This window comes from Orycteropus afer, unplaced genomic scaffold (genome assembly GCF_000298275.1).
Source record: "Orycteropus afer afer isolate SDZICR_OR568_19922 unplaced genomic scaffold, OryAfe1.0 scaffold00061, whole genome shotgun sequence".
Classification (NCBI taxonomy): Eukaryota; Metazoa; Chordata; class Mammalia; order Tubulidentata; family Orycteropodidae; genus Orycteropus; species Orycteropus afer.
The window spans coordinates 11,945,173-11,965,503 of record NW_006921648.1 but is presented as its reverse complement, the minus strand read 5'-3'; the positions used below and the strand labels follow the sequence as shown (position 1 = coordinate 11,965,503).

At 45.3% G+C, this 20,331-nt stretch overlaps 1 protein-coding gene across 1 annotated transcript in view; it reads right to left on the bottom strand.

Moving 5' to 3' along the window:
• Positions 1–20,331, bottom strand: part of SNX29 (sorting nexin 29) — a 681,105-nt gene that overhangs the window by 409,455 nt on the left and 251,319 nt on the right. The window contains exon 16 of the mRNA XM_007939635.2: positions 19,996–20,078. Coding sequence (XP_007937826.2) covers positions 19,996–20,078 — 83 coding nt within the window. The remainder of the gene's footprint in view (positions 1–19,995; positions 20,079–20,331) is intronic.

Genomic DNA, 20,331 nt, shown 5'->3' with positions numbered 1-20,331 from the left:
GTTTTCCCAATCCTGACATAAAATGTAAACTTACTTTTTGGGAAAAAAAGAAGTAGGTGTTTGTAGAATACAGATTAATGAAAGTTTGCATACATCAATTAACTCTGGTTATCTGTGGGGCTATCACTGGGGGATATCATTAACATCTTTATAAATCTCTGTATCACTGGATTTTTTATAAAGAATATGAGTTACTCTCATTTTAAAATTTCAGTAATATGTTCAATTATAAAAAAATAACGCATAAAATAAAAGCTGCAATAGTTAAGGCTGTGTGTCAATTTAGCTGGGCCATGACTCTCAGTGGATTAGCAGTTATGATGTAGGCACCCCCCATGATGAGATCTGATATAACGTAATCACCTCCATGGTGAGATCTGCCATGAGCACCAATCAACTGAAGTCAGGGAGTTTCCTTCAGGGTGTGCCCTGCTTCCAGCATATGTGGGAAAGTGATGGAAAGCTCTCTGCCTGTCTGGTGAATCTGGATCCTGGATCTGGCTCATCATCATCCTGGACTTGAACCAGTGGCCTGTAGCACTGCCTGTTAATCTTGGGATTGTTGCCTTTGCAGCCTGTAAGCCGCCTCTCTTGGATTCGTCATCTTCTGAAGCTAGCAGCCTGCTATACTGCCTGATGATCTTGGGCTTGTCAGCACCTGCAGCTACGTGAGTCAGCAGAAGCCTCCAATGTGACATTTGACTCACAAACGTGGGGGCTTGCCAGCCTCTACAACTGCATTAGCCATTTCCTTGAGATAAATTTCTTTCTCTCTCTAAATATATGTATGTATGTATATATGCTTCCCTGGTTTTGCTTCTCTGGAGACCCTAGCCTAAGACACAAACTATCTACTGACTGTTTGTACTGAAACCAATTCTTTCTAAGATATTCAGCCACACTTCTTTGTCATTGCAAATAACAGTGGGGATCTTCCAAAATTCATATTTAATTGGATGCCAACTGTCAAGCAAAGAGTGCTCCCCCTAAAAATTGCCCACAAAAGGCGTAAAGAGTAACAAGAAGTCAGAGGCACCAAGAAAATAAGCTGTGTTCTCTCCCAGTGAGACCACATGACAGAGAAATCATCCTTTAATAGGCACAATCTCAAACCCGGGTCCGGTGTTAACTGAGCCCTTTCCGAAACCTGAGATGAACAGATATGTGCTACTATATCCACATTTTCCAGATGAAATGTTGTAGCTGATGCCACCCCATGATGGCATGGCAATTGAGCATTAAGCCAGAAACGGACCTGGGTCTGAATCCTCATTGAATAAAATTCTCTGGGCCCTGATCAAAGGTGATAAACAGCATAAACGTCCATGGTAAATCCAAGCCTTCAGGCTACATGGGTGCCCTAGATTCACAGGGAAACAAGCATGGACACAAAGCAAGGGGGCCACCTCATCTGTTAAAGAGAAGGGTGACTCCCAGTGCATCCCAACAAGGTCCAGTCACTACCAAAGACTCACTACCACCTTTAGGTTTCAAAGTGCTAAGCGGAGCCCCTCGCTGACATTGCACTTTTCCCCATTTGTTCACTGAAACTGATGCCAAGATTGCCATCATCAGCCAGCGTCACCACCTGTTGCTCTTCAAAAGCGGAAAAGCTGCTCTTCCAGGGACGCCAGAAAGGGCCAGTGGCCTCCAACAGCCACTTTTTCTTTCTTCTTTGACAGGAAAAACACTATGATTTTTGCTGGGCAACTAGCTACAAATAACAAAAGGCTATTTCCCAACATCTCTAGCAGCTACCTGTGGCCACATGAAAGTGTCAGGTGCAAATTGCAAAAGAAGAGATTAGTGAAATTGAATGCACAGCAATAAAAACCCTCGAAATGAAACACAGGGAGAGGAAAAACAAAGTCAAGCAGTAAGTCCAAGGCCTTCACCATCATCCCACCATGCTGCCTCCTATGGACGGCATGGAGCCCCTGGGAAGTGCAGATGGTTAACACGCTTGGCTGCCAATCCAAAGGTTGGAGCCTCAAGTCCACCCAGAGGTGTGTGCGAAGGCCTGGGGATCTTCCAAAGTATCAGCTGCTGAAAACCCTGAGGAGCCCCGCTCTGCTCTCACACGTGGCCACCATGAGTTGGTGTTGACTCCACAGTGATGGGTTATGAGCTCCCCCAATGAATGGTCCTGCTCTCCTCTGGTGAAGAGGTGACAAGGAGGCCAGACAGTAGCTGCCAGCGTGCATGTGCATCACAGCCTGCTTCCTGTCAGCTGGGGCCCATGTGGGCCTGGTTATGTCGGACATTTGACATAAATGACCCTCTTGTTGTACCACTGCCCAATTTGCCTATTAAAATCCCTAACAACAATAACAAAAAAAAAAAAAAAAAAACCCTAAGCCTCCAGTAAGGGGCTCTCACAGGACATGTTTGCCCCACACATGTTCCCAACAGCAAACCTCTCTACCTCCTTGAAGGAGATAGTCCAAAATGTTAACAATGGGTAAAAATGATTTTTATTTTGTTTTTTGCTTGTCTCTGTCATTTCAATTTTCTGAAATTATTTTTCAACAAGGAAAGAAAACACATACTGTCTTCAGGAATAAAACTGCTGGAAAACAGTTTGAAGGCAAGCCATGGTGAGTTAAGCCCACTGCTTTGGGTCACTGGGCACAGTGTTTGCTTGCAGACTTTTCCAAATCCTTCCTGGTAACCAGAAGGAAGCCAAGTCCACAGAAGCAAAGCCACGACACTGCACAGGCCACTCCTGGTTGCCCTGCAGTGGAGCCCTGCTCTCTGCTAATGACACTATAACGAGCCAAACCAGATGCAAATGAAGGCAAGAGTAATTAAAGGTAGAGCTGAGCTTGGCCTAATTGGCTCCACTTGGGGAAGGGAGCACATTTTTGGAGAGACTGGCTCCCCCAAAATGCTGAGACTATGAGGAAGGAATCAAAGAGAAATGGAAGGGAAGAATGCCCGGGTACAGCAAGGACCTACAATGCCTCCCAGTTACTCTGGTCAAGTGCGTCCAACCAGCACACACGTGGCTAAACATCCACATCCCCACCTGGCTGGGCTGGCTGGAAGAAAACTTGGGCTGGGGAGACCAGCCCTCCCTCTCCTGGTGCCCAGGCTGCTGCACGTACCCTGTCACCCCAGACCATCAGCTCCATGAGGCGAGACACTGTGTCTTATTCACCTCTGTGTCAGGGTATCAACAATCCAGGCCTGACCACTCACTTGACAATGACAATATGGTAGCAATGTCATATGCATAGAGTGCACGGCAGGGACCTTCACTCAGGCAGTCTGGCTCCACTACACACGGTCTCCTTGGCCTTTCTAACCATTATGGATCGAATTATTTCCCCAAAAAATAAGGGTTGTCAATCCTAGCCTCTATGCCTAAGGCTCTAATCCCATTTGGGACTGTTATGTTAATGAGGCAGGATTAGTGTAGGGTATGTCTTGAGTCAATTTCTTTTGAAATATAAAAAAATAAACAATCAAGCAGAGTAGAGATGGGGTAAGACAGAAGCCAAGCCATGTGGAGATCTCTAAGGAAACCAAAGGTGAAGAAACAAGGACCTTCCCCCCCAGGACCAATAGAGAGAGACGGTGTTCCCCTGCAGCTGGCACCCTGAATTCAGATTTCCAGCCTCCTGAGCTGTGAGAAAATACATTTCTCTGTGTTGAAACCACCTACTTATGCTATTTGTTATTGTAGCAACTGATAACTAAGACAATGAGTCTCAGTTTTCCCACCTGTAAAATGGAGATAACAACATCACCACCTTGACCAGAAAGGATGCCCATGAAGCAGTTAGCACAGGCCCTGACCTACCAATCTCCTGCCATCAAGTTGATTCTGACTCACAGCATCAGAGTCTTAAGTCAAAGCAGAATTGCCCCATAGGGTTTCCAAAGCTATCATCTTTACGGAAGCCACATCCTCCTCCTGCAGAGCAACTGGTGGGTTCGAACTGTTGACCTTTTGGTTAGCAGCTGAGTGCTTAACCACTGGGCCACTGAGGGTCCCTAGAGCTTACTTCTTTTCTGGTAAATGTTTACTGGGCAAGTCACTGGAGAAAGGAAGAAATAAAACAGTAAATGCATAAAAGAACTGTGGGGTGACCACTAGGGAGATGATGGCACTGATACCAGAATGGTGACAAGAGGGTGTGTCAGGCAGTAGGACCAAGGATTCCAGACAAAGCGAACATTCACCCAAGGGTGAGCAGGTGCTTCACAGCTGGGGCTGGGAGGGAGGGAGCTGCTTCTGAAGTTCACAGATGGAGCATGAGGCCATCACCCAGGGACACGACCCCAGACAGGAGATGGGTTTTATCTCTTTGGAGAATGTCTATTTTTTCCATTCAGGCGAAGGAAAAAGAAAACATTTAGACAAGTCACTCTCCACCGAGGTACAAGGCATCATTACACACTCAAGCAAAGCAAAATGACCGGGTGCCTTATGAAAGCTGTAATTAGAAACTTAAAACAGAACAGCTTTCAAACCCAAAGTGGCATTTAACAAAACAAGGCACCTGTCAACATCCAGGAAGAGGAGGAGTTGAAAGCCAAGGGAGATTGACTAACTACACAACAACAGTCACAATGCCGAGACAGCCTAGAAGAGCAAAAGCAACGAGGACAACAATAAACACACGTCTGGCTTGGGCCCTGAGGAGGATGCCTAACATTCAGATTGCTCCTGTTTTGTTTCTGGGCTTTTCTTTTCATCGAACAATAAAAAGGAAACGAATAGGAATCATCAGTGAATACTTGGTATTGCCAGGCAGTTGCTTCTGCAATGATTTTGGGGTGGGGGGTGTCCTCCGGGATAAAATCAGGTTGTGCTATAAGACCACTGCCCCCTGTGGAGGTCTCGGGAGAGCCGTGGAACTTCTGGCACCAAGAGCTGCCTCCTCTTGCCACCATGACCCTGTATGTTTAGTGAAGCACGTGTGTGTGTATGTGTGTGTGGTAACAGCACAAAGAAGTGGCAATGGGGGTACTTTGGTAATCCTCTGCCCCTTACACATCATTTCTATCAGCCTCATCCTCCCCACAGCCACCTGGGGCAGGAACCGCTCTCTCCCTAACCTAATACAATGTTCCTTTCTTACACCTCTCAGGTGTCAATTCAACAACCACCTGTCCCTGCTTCCCTCGCAATCAGAGGTAGCCAAAGAGTTACACAGGGAAAAGTCCGTGGGTGGGGCTTCCAGAAATGCTCCTGAAAGGAAGCTGCTGCTGTTTTCAATTGTGCTTTAGGTGCAAATATTACAGACCAAATTTGTTTTACATTCAACAGTCCAAGCACATCTGGTTTCATGGCCCTGATTATCATTCCCAACCCTAAGAAACTCTCCTCCCCTCTCTTCCCCATGACCACCCCCTGTGCCCTCTCATCCATACATTCCTAACTGTCCAGCCTTCCCTCTATGTGAATGCTACCCCTCTGGTGTCTCATGGCTACTTGATTCCAAGGGGTGCATCTCCCTGTAGTAGGTGGGTGCATCGACCTGGGGTAGGTGTTCTGTATGTGGGTCTTTCTACTATTGGGCTGAGAGCCGATCTATTTAACTGAGTCCATTTCTAGGCTCTAAGGGTAACCCCAGGCCACAGTCTTGAGGGTTCAATCAGTCTCTATACAACCAGTAATTCTGGTCATTTTTGTGTTTTTAAATTTTGTTCCACTTTTTCTTCCCACTATCTCCAGGATCTCCAGGTCTGATCCTTTTCCGAGCGGTAGGCATCAGTAGCCAGGCACCATCTAGAGTTCTTCTGATCTTGGGTAGTGAGGGCTGAGGCTCTCGTGGCCCATCTTATCTTTGGACTGATTGCTGCCAAATGGCTTTGATTTTCTTCACTCTTTGCTTCATATGAGAGGAGATCAATAGTTAGCTGCATCTTAGATGGCCGCTTGGAAGTTTCTAAGACCCCAGGAGCTACTCGCCCAAGTAGGTTAGAGAACAAAATTTTTATGAACTATGTCTGCCAATGGAGCATGATGTCCCCTGAGACTGTGGTCCCGGGAAGTTTATATTCTTAACCCATCAAATTTTTACAGAATTTGGCTGTGAAATGCATTCTCTGTCCATTCCTGTTCCTGCTTCTACCTGCCTGAAACGCAGATGTGATGGCTGGAGCACCAGTCACCACATAAGTATCATGAAGCAATAATGAAGCTAAAAGTCCCCTCACGGAGAATGGTAAAGCAGAGAGAGCAAAGTAGCATGAGTTCTCGATGACCATGGAACCGCCACATTAGCCCGTGACTACCTAAGTCCAGAATTCTGTGAAGTAAGAATGTTATGGAATGAACTGTGTCCCCCAAAAACCTATGGTGGGACTCTAGCCCCTATACCTGTGGATGTAATCCTACTGCAAATAGGATGTTCACTGTTAGGTTACTGAGGCCATATTAGTGAAAAGTATGTCTTAAATCTAACCACCTGAGTTACTTAAAAAAAAAGCAGCTTAGACACAGAAGCAAGGATGCAATGGGGGAGAGACAGAGGCCATGCAAGGACGCTCCACAAGCCAAGGGACACCTTGGGCTTCAATAAGGAAGGAATCAACACAACTGAGACCTGGAGTTCTAGCCTCCGAAACCATGAGAAAGTAAGTCTACGTTCTTTAAAGCACCCCACTAGTGGTGTTTGTTTGTGCAGCACTAGGTGACCAAGGCAGAGAGAAAAACCTGCCTTGTGGAAGCCACTGCTTTTTTATGCAGCCAAACCTAGTTCAACCTGAAAAACTATCCCAAATAAGCACACAAATTCACCAAGAGCAGAGTTCTTGCTAGGCACTAAGCCTCTTCTCTACAAAAAACTCAGCATCCCCACTGCTCTGATGTCCCTCCAAGTGCATGGTCATCCGTGTTCTTGCTACCCAGCATCCTCTCTTCTCTCATTAGACTCCGTCTCCTATTTCTGAGGACCTGCCCCCTCCACTTCCGTGAGTGGGCACTTGAGCCTGGCTTAGCCCATGAGAGGTTACTTCCCCCTGTCCCTGGAATTATTTTAAGTGAGGCACACCACTCAAGCTGGGCCAATCAGACTTATTCTGGAAACTTCCACGGGTGCCCTCAACTGTACTTGTAACTTTTTAACTCTTAAAAATAAATAAATAAATAAAAATAAATATTTGAAAATACAAACATCTGTTAAATCTAGGTTGTGGATGTATTGGATGCTGGGTACACTATTCTCTGGGGTTTCCAGCACATTCTAAGTTTTACAAATCGACCTCTGCCACTGAGCCCTGTATTATATTGCTGGTGCTTAGCAGTACTGACCGAATGCTTAGCAAGGGCCAGGTACTGATGCTACCTTTTCCAATTTTCATTGCAAGGTCAAGAAATTAGGCTAATTGCGTAAGTGCTATTTTATCAGGATAATGGATGGAAAGCTTTCAGAGAGGTTTACTATGAAATTATATAATTATTCACCCACTTTCAGAAACTAATTTGCAGGTGTTTTGTTCACATGTCTTGACCTGACACAGCCTGGATGCCTTTCAAGATACATCATCTCCCACCAATAGAACCTCAACAACTACCTTGTAGTTGATACACGTCACTTCTTTTAAACTTAAAATGAGTCTAAAAAGTCATGTTGGCATCTCTCTCCTTCAGATGGAAATACTGAAGCTCTGAGACAGTAAGAACTTATTCCAAGAACACTGAGATACTCAATGACAGAGCTGAAATTCACCCCAGGCCCACCCAACTGGAAAGCCCAGGCCTGTCCTCCCCCCACCCCAGTCCATACCATAGCCTTCCTCATGCTCCTTCTCCATACAATGAAAGGAGACGCCCTCATCCAAGAAGAAAGTGTGCCAATGGCATGTCACGTCTACACACACCATTGCTAATGAAAAGTGGTTAAGTCATTCAGCTGTCCAGACAGTGCAGCCATTTTGAATGTTTACAAGTGGTGGTCACTTTGGATATTTAAAGTGACAGCATTCTCATTCAGATTCCAGGGACCTAACAAGGGCAGTAGGGACATATGGGAGGCTGACAATGGAAAAGGAGACAGGAGGTGAGTGTGTTAAGTGCTGCTAACTGGCAAATAGAGAAGCCCAATCGCTGCTTACATAGATAACATCCAAACAAAAGAAAACAAAAACCATGGGGAAGTCACTCTGACATACAATCACCAATTAAATATAGACACAAAAACATCATAATGTGTTGGTGACAATAGAGCATCATGGTCCACACAAAGAAACAAGATAAAGCAAGACAAACAAAGGACCAGGATACAGATCCAGAACACATCCCCAAGGAAAAAGCAGCAATGGAACTCCCTGGTAAGGAATTCAAAAAAATTATATTTAGCTACCTTCAATAGATTAAGAGACAGATCAAGGAAAACACTGACAAAATTGAGGAAAACAGAGAAAACGCTAGAAAAGTTTCAAAAGACAATACAAGAATAAAATGACAAAATAAATGAAAAATTAGAAATGGTACAAAATCTACAGATAGAAATCCAGAAGATTAATACTGAATTTTCAGAAATAGATAACACATTGAACAGGCAAAGGAGTAGAACTGAATCAATGGAAGACAGAATTAGTGAGACTGAAGACAAATACCTCAATACTTCTTTGGAAAGGGATCAATCAGAATAAAGATCAAAACAAAATGAAGAAAGTCTAAAGTTCATGTGGGATACCATCAAAAGGAATAGCCTATGCATAATTGGAATTCCAGAACAGGAAGACACAAATAGAACCACAGAGAAAACTGTCAAAGATTTGTTGGAAGAGAATTTTCCTGGTATGACGAAAGATGAGAATATATCCATTCAAGAAGTCCAACGAACCCCAAAAAGGACAGACCCCAAAAGAAAATCACTAAGACATAGCATCATCAAACTCACCAAAACCAAAGACAAAGAAAGAATCCTGAAAGCAGCACAGAAAAAACAAAAAGTTACCTACTAAAAAAAGGGGCAACCAATAAGAATAAGCTCAGATTTCTCAGCAGAAACCACGCAGGCGAGAAGACAATGGGATGGTGTATATAAAACCCCGAAAGAGAAAAATTTCTAACCAAGAATTATATACCCAGCAAAGTCATCCCTCAAATATGATGGTGAAATTAGGACATTTCCACATAAGCAGAAATTAAATGAATTTGTTAAAATTAGACCAACCTTACAAGAGCTACTGCAGTGTAGCAAATTACATAGTGTGGCTTCTCTAGCCATAGTCTTTGTAAACTCCATGGTGGAATTTGCTATGAGCAACTGAGTAGCTCCTGAATGTTAAAGTTATACACCTGGGGTATTTCTGTTGCGAGCAACAGAAAGCAATCTTCTGGGAAGTTCTCTCTCTCTCAGGTGTATAGAATTCTGATGTTGGGAATGATTAGTTGGGTCATTCTGCCAGACTCAAAAGGAGCCCTCCTAGAGGCAGAAGGAGTCTCCCTGACTGCTGGCTGAGAAAGACATGCTACTGAGAGAAACATGATCCTGAGAGACATGCACTTGCTGAGACAAAGATGTGAAAAACACACATCACTTAAAGAGAGATAGAAAGGACACACACTGCTGAGAGAGAGACTGCCGGCTGCTAAGTGAGACAGCCAGCTGCAAGAGACTGAGTGCATTTCTGAATTTTAATTGTAGCCTGTTGCTTTCCTAATAAACCCCATAATCTGTGAGTTCTGTGTGGCCACTGCAGCATATTACTGAGCCCAGCAGAGAAGTGGTGGGTGCTGCGAGAGGAACGGTTGGTATAAGGGCTGGAGGGAGGCAGTACATCTGGCCTCACTGGAATAGGCCTTGGGCTACTGATGGTGATTCTGTCTTCCTCTTATGAGGTTAGAGAAGGTGAGAATATGCAGCTTCCCTGCCCCTTTGGCAGATGCTAAAGGGAGTCCTTTGGACAGAGAACCAACAACAACAAACAACAACTGACCATTAACACACATGATGACATAACCCAGCAACCAACCCAGTTACGGAAGTATCCAAAGTAAACAAGCCTACAAGAATGTAAACAGAGAACCAGAGACATCAACTGACAAATGAGGACAACTACAAACCAGAAAGAGGGAAAAAATAGTGTAGTAACAGAACTACTGAACAGGGAGGAAGTCAAGAGAGTTGCAAGATAGAACAGACTGTTCTAAACTTGGGAAGAACATCATAAATCACAGGATAACTTCAAAGAAAAGGTAAACTTTCATACTAAAATAAAAAAGAGGACCAGCACAAATATTTAGCAAATACTAAGACAATAGCAAAGAAGGAAGCCATAATACAATTCATAAATAAAACAAGCTCAGCACAAAAATTATAGGGAACAAAGAAATCAGCAATACCACAAAAAAGCATGTAACAAAATAACAGCAACAAATTCATACTTTTAGATAATTACACTGCCAAAAGAGTAAAAAGAGAACCTACAGATAGGAAAAAAATATTCAGCAATGACATATCTGACAAGGGACTTATCTCTAAAATTCATAGAAAACTCCAACACCTCAACAACAAAAAGACAAATATAATCCAATTAAAAACTGGTCAGAAGACATGAATAGACACTTCACCAAAGTGGATATTCAAACAACCAACAAACATATGAAGAAATGTTCATAATCATTAGCCATTGCGGCTGCTGCTGTTGTTGTTATGTGCCGTGGAGTTGGACCCGCCTCATAGAGACCCCTCATTGGGTTCCCAAGGTGGTATCACTGCAGAAGTAGATTGCCCAACCTTCCCTCTGAGGAGTGGCTGGTGTGTTTGAACCGCCAGCCTTCTGGTTTTCAGTTGCAGTGTAGTATATCACCTGGTATGGCTTTTCTAGCCATAAGTTTTTGTAAACTCCATGGTGGAATTGGCCATGAGCAACCAAGTAGCTCCTGATTGTTAGTTATGCACCTGGGGTATTTCTGTTGGGAGCAGCACAAAGTAATTTTCTGAGAAGTTCACTCTCTCTCAAGTGTATGGAATTCTGATGTTAGCACTGGTTAGTTTGGCCACTCTGCCAGGCTCAAAAGGAGGCCTCCTAGAGGCAGAAGGGGTCTCTCTGACTGCTAGCTGTGAAAGACGTGCTGCTGAGAGAAATACACTCCTGAGCCACATGGGCTGCTGAGAAAGAGACACCAAGAGACATGCATTGCTGAGAAAGAGAGACGCTCATTGCTGGGAGAGAGACTGTTGGCTGAGAGATGGCAGGCTGAGAGAGACTGAGCATTTTTCCTGAACTTGAATGTTACCTAGTAAACCTCATAACCAGTGAGTTCTATGTGGCTACTGCAGCAAATGATCAAATCCAGCAGAGAGGTGGTGGGTGCTGCAGGAGGAACAGTTGGTGTCAGGGCTGGAGGGAGGCAGCATGTCAGGCCTTGCAGGGATAGGCCTTGGGCTAGTGATGGCGATTCCGTCTTCCTCTTGTTGGGTTAGAAGAGGTCCGAAGATGCAGCCTCCTTGCCCCTTAGCAGCAGTCAAGTGCCTTAAGCACTATGCTACCATTAGCCATTAGAGGGATGCAAATCAAAATGACAATGAGATACCATCTTGCCCCAGCACTAGTAGCAAAGTTCAACAAGACAGAAAATAACAAACTCTGATGCAGAGAGATTGGGACTCTCATACACTGCTGGTGAGACTGTCAAATGATACAACCAATGTGGAAAGCAGTATGGGGATTCCTTAAAAAGTTGGAATTAGAAATACCATCTGATCCAGCAATCCCATACTAGGTATACAGCCTAAAGAAATAAGAGCCATGACAAGAACAGACATATGCACACCCATGTTCATCACAGCACTATTTACAATAGCAAAAAGATAGAAATACTCTACATGCCCATTAACAGAAGAATGAATAACCAAACTACGGTGCATACATACAATGGAGTATTATACAACACTAAAGAATAATGTAGAATCTGCAAAACACCACATAACATGGATGAACTTGAAGGACATCATGTTGAGTGAAATAAGTCAATCACAGAAGGACAAGCATAGCATTAGTTCATTATTGTAAAAAGTCAAGAAAAGGTTTCCATATGGAAGGAAATGTTCTGTGTTGGTTACCATGAGTGGGAGGGGAAGGGAGCGGAGGGACCACTGCAAAAAAAAAAAAAAATTCATTGACCCATGGCACTTTACTTTTGTGCATTTCACTGTTCATAAATTATATTTTAATAAAATGTATTTTTTAAAATTAAAAAAAAAAGGTGGTTAAGTCAATGGTTCTGTTTTTCCCAAGTCTGATAGCTGGTTCCAGCCCCTCCTGCTCTGTCTGGGTCCCTGATGTAACTGACAATACACAATGAGCATTCAGTCATCCAAGGAGAGGAGAGAAATGGACTGGACCTGTCTCAGGATGAAGGCAAGTGGAGATGACTTGTTCAGCGATGTACACAGCAGCATGTGCACAAGAACCAAGAAGGTAGAAGCAGCCTAACTATCCACACACAGGCCAGTGGACCAACACAGCATGGTCTATCCATACAGTGGAGTATCATTCAGCCATGGGAGAAATAAAGTCTGATATATGTGACAACATGGATGGCCCTTGAAAACATTAAGTCAGACACAAAAAAGGACACATATTGTATGGTCCCATTTACATGAAAAGTTTAGAACAGGCAAATGCATGGAGACCAATGTTTATCAGTGGTTACCAGGGGCTGGGGGCAAGGGGGAGTGGGGAGTTATTACTAAAGGGATACTGAGATTCTATTTGGGGTGATGGCAAAACATTTGGAAATGGTTGGTGGTAATGACTGCACAACAGTTAATGTAATTAACGTCACTGACTGTACACTCAAAAATGGTTAAAATGGCAACTTTCTGTTATGTATGTTTTACCAAAATTAAAACAACAAAAATCAAAGGCATTCAACTACCGCCAAAACAAGAAGGGGAATGAAGTAGTGGATGCCAAGCAGCCAGGCAGAGGCTGCCCCACAGGCAGGCCCCTCTGGGTTAGCGCATCACGTGACTCCTCGGAGGCCGGAAATATCTTATCACCTAGCACACATGTGCAGAAGGGCTGACGGGAATGCTGGGAAAACGTGGACTTACGGACAGACCTGGGTAGGAATTCTAGCTCGGTCCCTTTCTACATGGCTGACCCTGAGCACATCACTGTCTTGAGGTCTTGGTTCCCTCCTGTCTGAGGTGGGGACAGCAGCAGAAACCTCATAGAACTGCTGTAAGGAACAGAGATGCTGCAGGCAATGAACGTGGCATGGGTTCTGGCTGGTTACCGGAGCTGTTGTTGATTTCTGTAGGTGGCTGCAAGGCCTGTGGGCCCAGGTTGATCTGTCTTGTGATACCTAACTGTGATTACGTTTATGAGTTTATTGTCCACCTCCCCGACTTCACTGTCAACTCAAGGGTAGACTCTGCTTGGTCTGTTCACTGAAGTTCCCCAGAACTGTGCCTGGAAAGTGGCGAGTGTTCAATTCACGTTTGCTATGGAGCAAACAGGCCTGAGGTCATACTTGGCACAAGGCAAAGGGCCTAACTTCCCAACACAACAAGTGTTCTTGGCATCTGTGTGCAAGAGTGAAGGAAGACAATGAGAGCAAGTGCTTACAAAGTCCAACTTTGCCCCAGACACTGTGCTGCGCACATCATACCCAATCCTCTCAGTCAATCCTCACAACAGGGTTACAGGCGAAGATGATGCTCAAGAGGTAGTATTTTAAGCAGGAAGGGGAGCAGAGATAAAGCTTCCTGTCCACAAGCTTGGTGTTCTAGAACCTGAAGGTCCTTTGAGACTTCATCCATTAGACACACAAAAAAGACAGAGAGGGACAAAAGGGGGAGAGGTGCAGGGGGAGGGAAGGAGAGAGAGACAAACTTGAGAGAGAAAGGCTAACAGCCCAGGAAAGCTTGGCTGTACCTGGAAGCAAGGAAGAACATGGAAAAGAGAAGGCAGAGCCCAGTGGGGAGTTCCTCGGGAAGAAGGGAGGTCCTCGAGAAGGAAACAAGGCAGCCGTGGAGAGCCGACAGTGGGCGGGTCCCAGCTCTCCACTCAGCGCACGCTAAGGATGTGCCAGGCTCAGCCCAACAGCTTCGCTGGGCTTGGCGTCCGGCCAGATTCTTCTGATCCCGTGTCCCTGTGTGCCTCCTGACGACAGCCAGCACCTCCCGTGGCTCTGTCTTTCAGAACTCTTGAATATAAGTCATAAAGCCCAAGTGACTATGCCCTCTTGAATTTGTGTTCACTCATTTAACAATGCTTCCGGAGCACAGCCCATGGGACAAACTGAGTGGGGTACTCCGGGCGGCAGAGAAACACAGGCTAAGCCCCTGCTCTGTGGAATGCCTGCTGTGGGCGGAAACCAAGGCAGCAAACACGTGCCAGAGCAAACGACACACAGGCTTTGGGGACATGTGAAGAGGGACCTGCATGACAAGAAACAGGCAGCCATGCAGAGGCGGGGCGGGAGGGAAGAGCATTCCAACAAAGTGATGGCCAGCCTGGAAACTTAGAAGAAGAGACTGAGGGTCAGAGTGGCTGGAGCAGAGTGCACCAGGGGAAGGGTGGTAGGAGGTGAGCTCGCAGAGCAGGAAGAGCCCACTAGAGGCCATCTTCAGTCTGAACTGGGAAATAAATGGCCAAAGAGTTTAAAGCAGAGGAGGGATGGGATGGGATTTATGTTTCCATGACGTGCCACGTTTACCCACTGGAAACACACACACTCACATGAGCTAGCTATGGTAGGCTGTTCTTCCTTGCAACCACAGAAACCTGCCTCAGACGAAGACATCTCTGTGTCTGTTCATGCTGGGGATGAAGACAGCAGGCCATGGAAAAGGAGGTGCTCCGAAGCCTGTGTGACTCAGGCTACAGGACCAGGGGCTGCAGAGCACGCCGCACATTCCTTCGGCTCTCAGAGTCACATAGCATGTCATTCATCCTCATGGATGCGGGTTCCTGACTGTCTGCCTGGGTTCTGGGAGCCCAGGAAACTGAAGCCCCAGAGAGAGCAAGAAGCACACGCAAGTGTGAAACCAGGAAACACAAAGCATGCCGCACGCCAGCAGACACGCCATGCAAGAGAGCTAGATGACTTCTTTTGTTTCTCAGAGGCAACTTTTAAAACTGCTCCAAGCCGCCTTCATCTGTCAAATTCCTCCCACTATGCCTCCTGCCCTCACACTGATTACGCCAACTGCCACCAGCAACAGGCCATTTCTCTCCCCTCCCTCCCTGAGCCCCTGACAGATTAATTAAACGGAGATGCCAATGAGAACTTGTGGCTTTAACATCCATCACTGCAGAAGGTGACCGAGGGTGGCCAGGACAGATCACGGCAGTGGCGTGTGCCTAATGATAGGGCAGCGGGGGAAGAGGGGCCTTGCAGCACAGGAGAGATGTGTGGATTTGGAAAGGCACAGACTGCAAAGACTCAACTGCCAGGGCCAAGGCTAAGACGGCCTCAATGTCCAGGAAAAGCTAACCGGCAGCCACAGAGCATAGCCGCTGTGGAAAGCCAACTCAGCCTTGACCATGGGGATAGGGGAGGCTGTAGAAGCACTGCTCATGGCTCCTGGATTCAGGGGCTCAACAGACATGAACAGAAGCACTGCCTCTGCCTTGCGGCTCAGCTCAGTCCTCTGTTGATGGCTCGTTCCACATGACACAGGCAGACAAGAAAGCTGCAGCAGCCCCAGACTTCCCGAGCCCAAAAAGAAAGACAGAACTCCTTTCCTGAAAGCCTACAAAAGCCCTGAGAGCTAGCTGGGGTTAGCTGCTAAAGTCAAGTGCAGGGCCAAAGAAGGAGGTCCCCTGTCCCCATCTCAGCAGTGACCGTGACGGAGGACAAATGAAAACTGGAGCTGGTGGGCCAGACACCATGGAGGCCTTGGACGCCAGTACCCACAGGTGGATGGGGCAGCTGTCCCCACCATGTGATGAAGGCAGACCCAAGTCCCTCTGGAAGGCCAGGTTCAGCTGCCCCTAGCTGGAGCATCTCCCCTTCAGTTCAGAGATCAATCTCTGATTCTCAAATGTACACAGAACATTCCAGGAAGAGGGCAGCACTGAGCAAGGGCTGTACTTGGGAATGAGTCCTAGTTTCCTTGAGGAATAATAGATGACATCCTTGAAAATCAGGTAAACTTTCTTGAGGGAGGTCCAAGTACAGTTTTTGAAAGAGCTTCCTTCTAATGAGATGCTTCACGGTGCCGGGCACAAACACAGGCAGTGCTCATTCATGTTCACCAAGTACAAGAAAGAGTGGGTTGAAGGACTTCAGTGAGCAACAAGGCATCCAGGACATGGCCCACACTTAAGACCTTTCATCAAAACCTTCCCACTGAAGGATGACTCATAGACAAGGTGGCGGGGTCTGGGACTACTGCCGTATGGAGTGGAAGATGTTTAATTACCTCTGTGTCAGACCTTCAAGGGGTTAACTGAGATGAGCTCAACTGTTTCCTGAAAAGGCTCATGACCCAGGCCTTGGCTTTGAGCATGCACTCTGAGTCTCAGGACAGGGAACTCTGGCTGCAGGGAGAAACCATTCTGTACACTGTATGCTCTGTGTACCCATCCTGGGGAACTTCTCCAAATGTAGAAAATACTCAGAAAAGTATTTTGTAGTGTGTAGGCTTTTCAATCAAAAGCAAAAGCAATGGTGCTTCTCTTCTTGGTTTAATTTTCTTCTTGCACCAGGTCAAAGCAAGGTTCTGGATGTGTACAGATTTCTCAGTAGACTTAGGCCACCTGCACCAGACTCACACACCCAGGTGTGCGAATCTACAGCCCACCCCAAATCGACAGAAACTACTTCTAGAACAGAGTCCTGAGAAGAGGCATATTCAACAGACCACAGGGAATTGTCTGCACACTGAAGTTTAATGACTTGATACTGCAAAGCACTAGGGACTTGAAGAGGAATGACCACAGCTCGACTTCCATCCTGATACACATGCACGTCCCTGAAGCTCTCTGGAGCCTCCAACATGCTCATTGTTAAAAATAGAAGGAAAACATCTACTCATCACCTGGTTACTGACTCAAATAAGACTACATTTGAACTTACTTGGAAAGGCTAAAGGGCAGACAAACAATATTCATTCAAAACAGGAATGTAATGAATGACTACAAAAGCCAAGTGCTGGGGAAACAAAGAAGAAATTATATGAGCAAGTGAAAGGACCACATACATCACCCAGCATAATGAAAGGAGTACAGGCCATAACAGCAATACCTGTATGAGAAGAGCCATGTGCCCATGGAGCAAGACCTGATTAACTGTGCAGCAATGACCCTCAGACCAGGCATGAATAAGGCTAGGCACATTATCAGAACAGAGTCACCAACATGATGACCCAAACAATCAGGGACTCATTAGAAACACAAAAGCTTTGAGGAGAAGTCAAGTCTTCATATTTCCAGATTCCAATCCTGTCTCCCTCCCTCCACCACATAGAAAAACAGCTACCATTTATTAAACACCTATCATATACCAGGTACTATACTGCAGAGAAGCCCTGGTGGCACAGTGGTTAAGTGCTCAGCTGCAAAGTGAAAGGTCAGCAGTTCGAACTCCCCAGCCACTCTATGGAAGAAAAATGAGGCAATCTGCTTCCATAAAGATGTACAGCCTTGGAAACCATCTGGGGCAATTCTTCTCTATCTTATAGGGTCACCATGAATTGCAATTACCTCAACAGCAATGGCCTTGGCTTTTGTTTTGGTACCATATTGTTAAATCCCCATGAGGACACTAAAACATGGGTTTGATGTTTTTGCTTACAGATGAGAAACTGACTGTAAGAGGTTAATTGATAATGAATGAGCCTGAACTCAAATCCAGGCCTGGCTGATTCCTGGAATCCATGGGCATGGAACACCCAGCCCTTGTTAATATCCACACTCTAAGGGCTCATCTTTAAGGTTATCTTGTTATGGTCAGCTGGATGAGGGCTGTAAGACCCTTCAGGTGAAGTGAAAGACCCCTTCTTTGGGCTGACCTGAGAAACACTAGGAGATTCACGACAGCTAAACTGTAGCCCAAGTCCCGCGAGAGGGAGCTATGGCACCACCTCATTTTAGGGAGACCCTGGTCAAATGCCCATTTGTCTCAGTTATCAAGTGCTGCTCTAACAGAAATACCCCAAGTAGATGGCTTTAACGAAGAAATTTATTTCTTCAAGTTGAGGGGACTAGAAGTCCAAGCTCAGGGTCCCAGCTCTAGGGAAAGGCCTTGTATCAGCTTTGAGGGAAGGTCCTTGTCCCTTAGTTCCCTGGCAATCTTCATGTGGTATAGCAACTATGTTTCCTCCATCTTCTCCTTTCTTGGGTCTATTCCTTTTCTATCTCAAGAGATTGATTTGAGACACACCCTAACAGTCTCATTATCACAACAGAGAAAACCCACTCCCAAATGAGATTTTAACCACAAGTATAGGGGTTAGAGATTACAACTAAACATAAAGAAAACAAAAATCCTCACAACTGGACCAATAAGCACATCATGATCAACAAAGAAAAGATCAAAGTTGTCAATTATTTCATTTTACTTGGGTCTACAATCAGTGCTCAGGGAAGCAGCAGTCAAGAAATCAAATGACATATAAAAAAAAAAAAAAAAACTCACCGCTGTTGAGTCGGATCTGACTCACAGCGACCCCTCCTTGGGTTTCCAAGGCAGTATCACTATGGAAGTAGATTGCCCAAACTTCCTTCCAAGGAGTGGCTGGTGGGTTTGAACCGCTAGCCTTCTGGTTAGCAGTCAAATGCCTTAGGCACTACGCCAGTATAGCATGGGGCAAATCTGAAGCAAAAGACCTCTTTAAACTGGTAAAGAGCAAAGATGCCACTTTGAGGACTAAGGGTATGCCAGACTCATGCCGTGGTGTTTTCAACTGCCTCATATGCATGTGAAAGCTGGACAACGAATAAGGAAGACCAAAGAAGAATCAATGTCTTTAAATTATGGTGTTGGTGAAGAATACTGAAGATACGACGGACTGCCAGAAGAACAAAGAGATCTGTTTTGGAAGTACAGACAGAAGGTTCCTTAGAAGAGAGAATGGTGAAACTTTGTCTCACATACTTTGGACATGTTATCTGGAGGGAGCAGTCCCTAGAGAGGGACATCACGGTTGGTAGAGGGTCAGTGACAAACAGGAAGACCTTCAAGGGGATGGACTGACATGGCCACGGCAAAGGCTCGAGCATAGCAACAACCGTGAGGACCGTGCAGGGCTAGGCAGTGTTTCGTTCTTTTGAACACAGGGTCACTATGAGTCAGAGTCAATGAGACATCAACTATCAACAACAATCTTTCATAACACTTACCTTTGTGACTAATATTACCAAAAAAACCAAACTCACCCCCACTGAGTCGAGTCCGACTCATCGTGACCCCTTTTGGGCTTTCGAGGTGGTAAATCTTTACGGAAGTAGATTGCCAGTCTTCCTTCCATGGAGTGGCTAGTGGGTTTGAACTGCCGGCCTTCTGGTGAGCAGTCAAATTCTTTAGGCACTACACCACCAGAGCTCCTTATCAACAATAATAATAGCAAAAAATTTACTAAGTATTTACTCTTTGGTAAGCACTACGCTAATATGTTTACATAGTCTGTCTCTTGAAGTAGGTGCTGTTAACTAACCCCATTAGAAAACTGAGGCACAGGAAGATGAAGAAACTTATCCAGAGCTGGAGTTGAAACCTGTTCAGCCCCAGTCTGGAGCTCTGCACCTTAATATGACTTAGTGTGTAACCACCCTCACGCCACATGGTTCACTTCCTTGCAAGTGCCTTAAGAGTCCTCTAAGAACACAGACTGATACGCAGTCATCAACATCTAATGAACAAGTCTTACCATATTAGTAACACATTTAGGAAGAGCATGTGATGAGATTTTCCATCTAATTAATTTTCTGGAATCCTGGCCACACCGTTTTTCTACTTCATATACACATTCACTCATCACACACTGAGAGACCACTGTGTGCCCAGCACAGGCGTTATAAAGATAAAGAAGCCCAGGTCCTCCCTACCTGGATTCAGTGTCCACTCACCTTCAGCCGTCTGGCCTTCTCTTTTCAGCATCTGGACAGCTCCTACATATTTCTTCAGCTGGACTTTGAGCACCTCGTTTTCTCTGCATGTAACAGAATGTTTAAAAAAAAAAAAAAGATTAAAAAATTGGCAACTTAGACCTGGGGCAGAGAAAATCTATGTAAAGGAACACAAAGAATGTGCATCTTATAAAAAGTGATTCCTCTCTGTGTTAGACATCATCACTGGAAGAGACCACATTCCAAGGGTGCATCTGTGGGATGCCTTCAGGAGTGGCTCATGAGGAAGCACTAACTGGTTCTGCTGTTGTTGTTGTTGGCTGCTGTGGAGTCAAT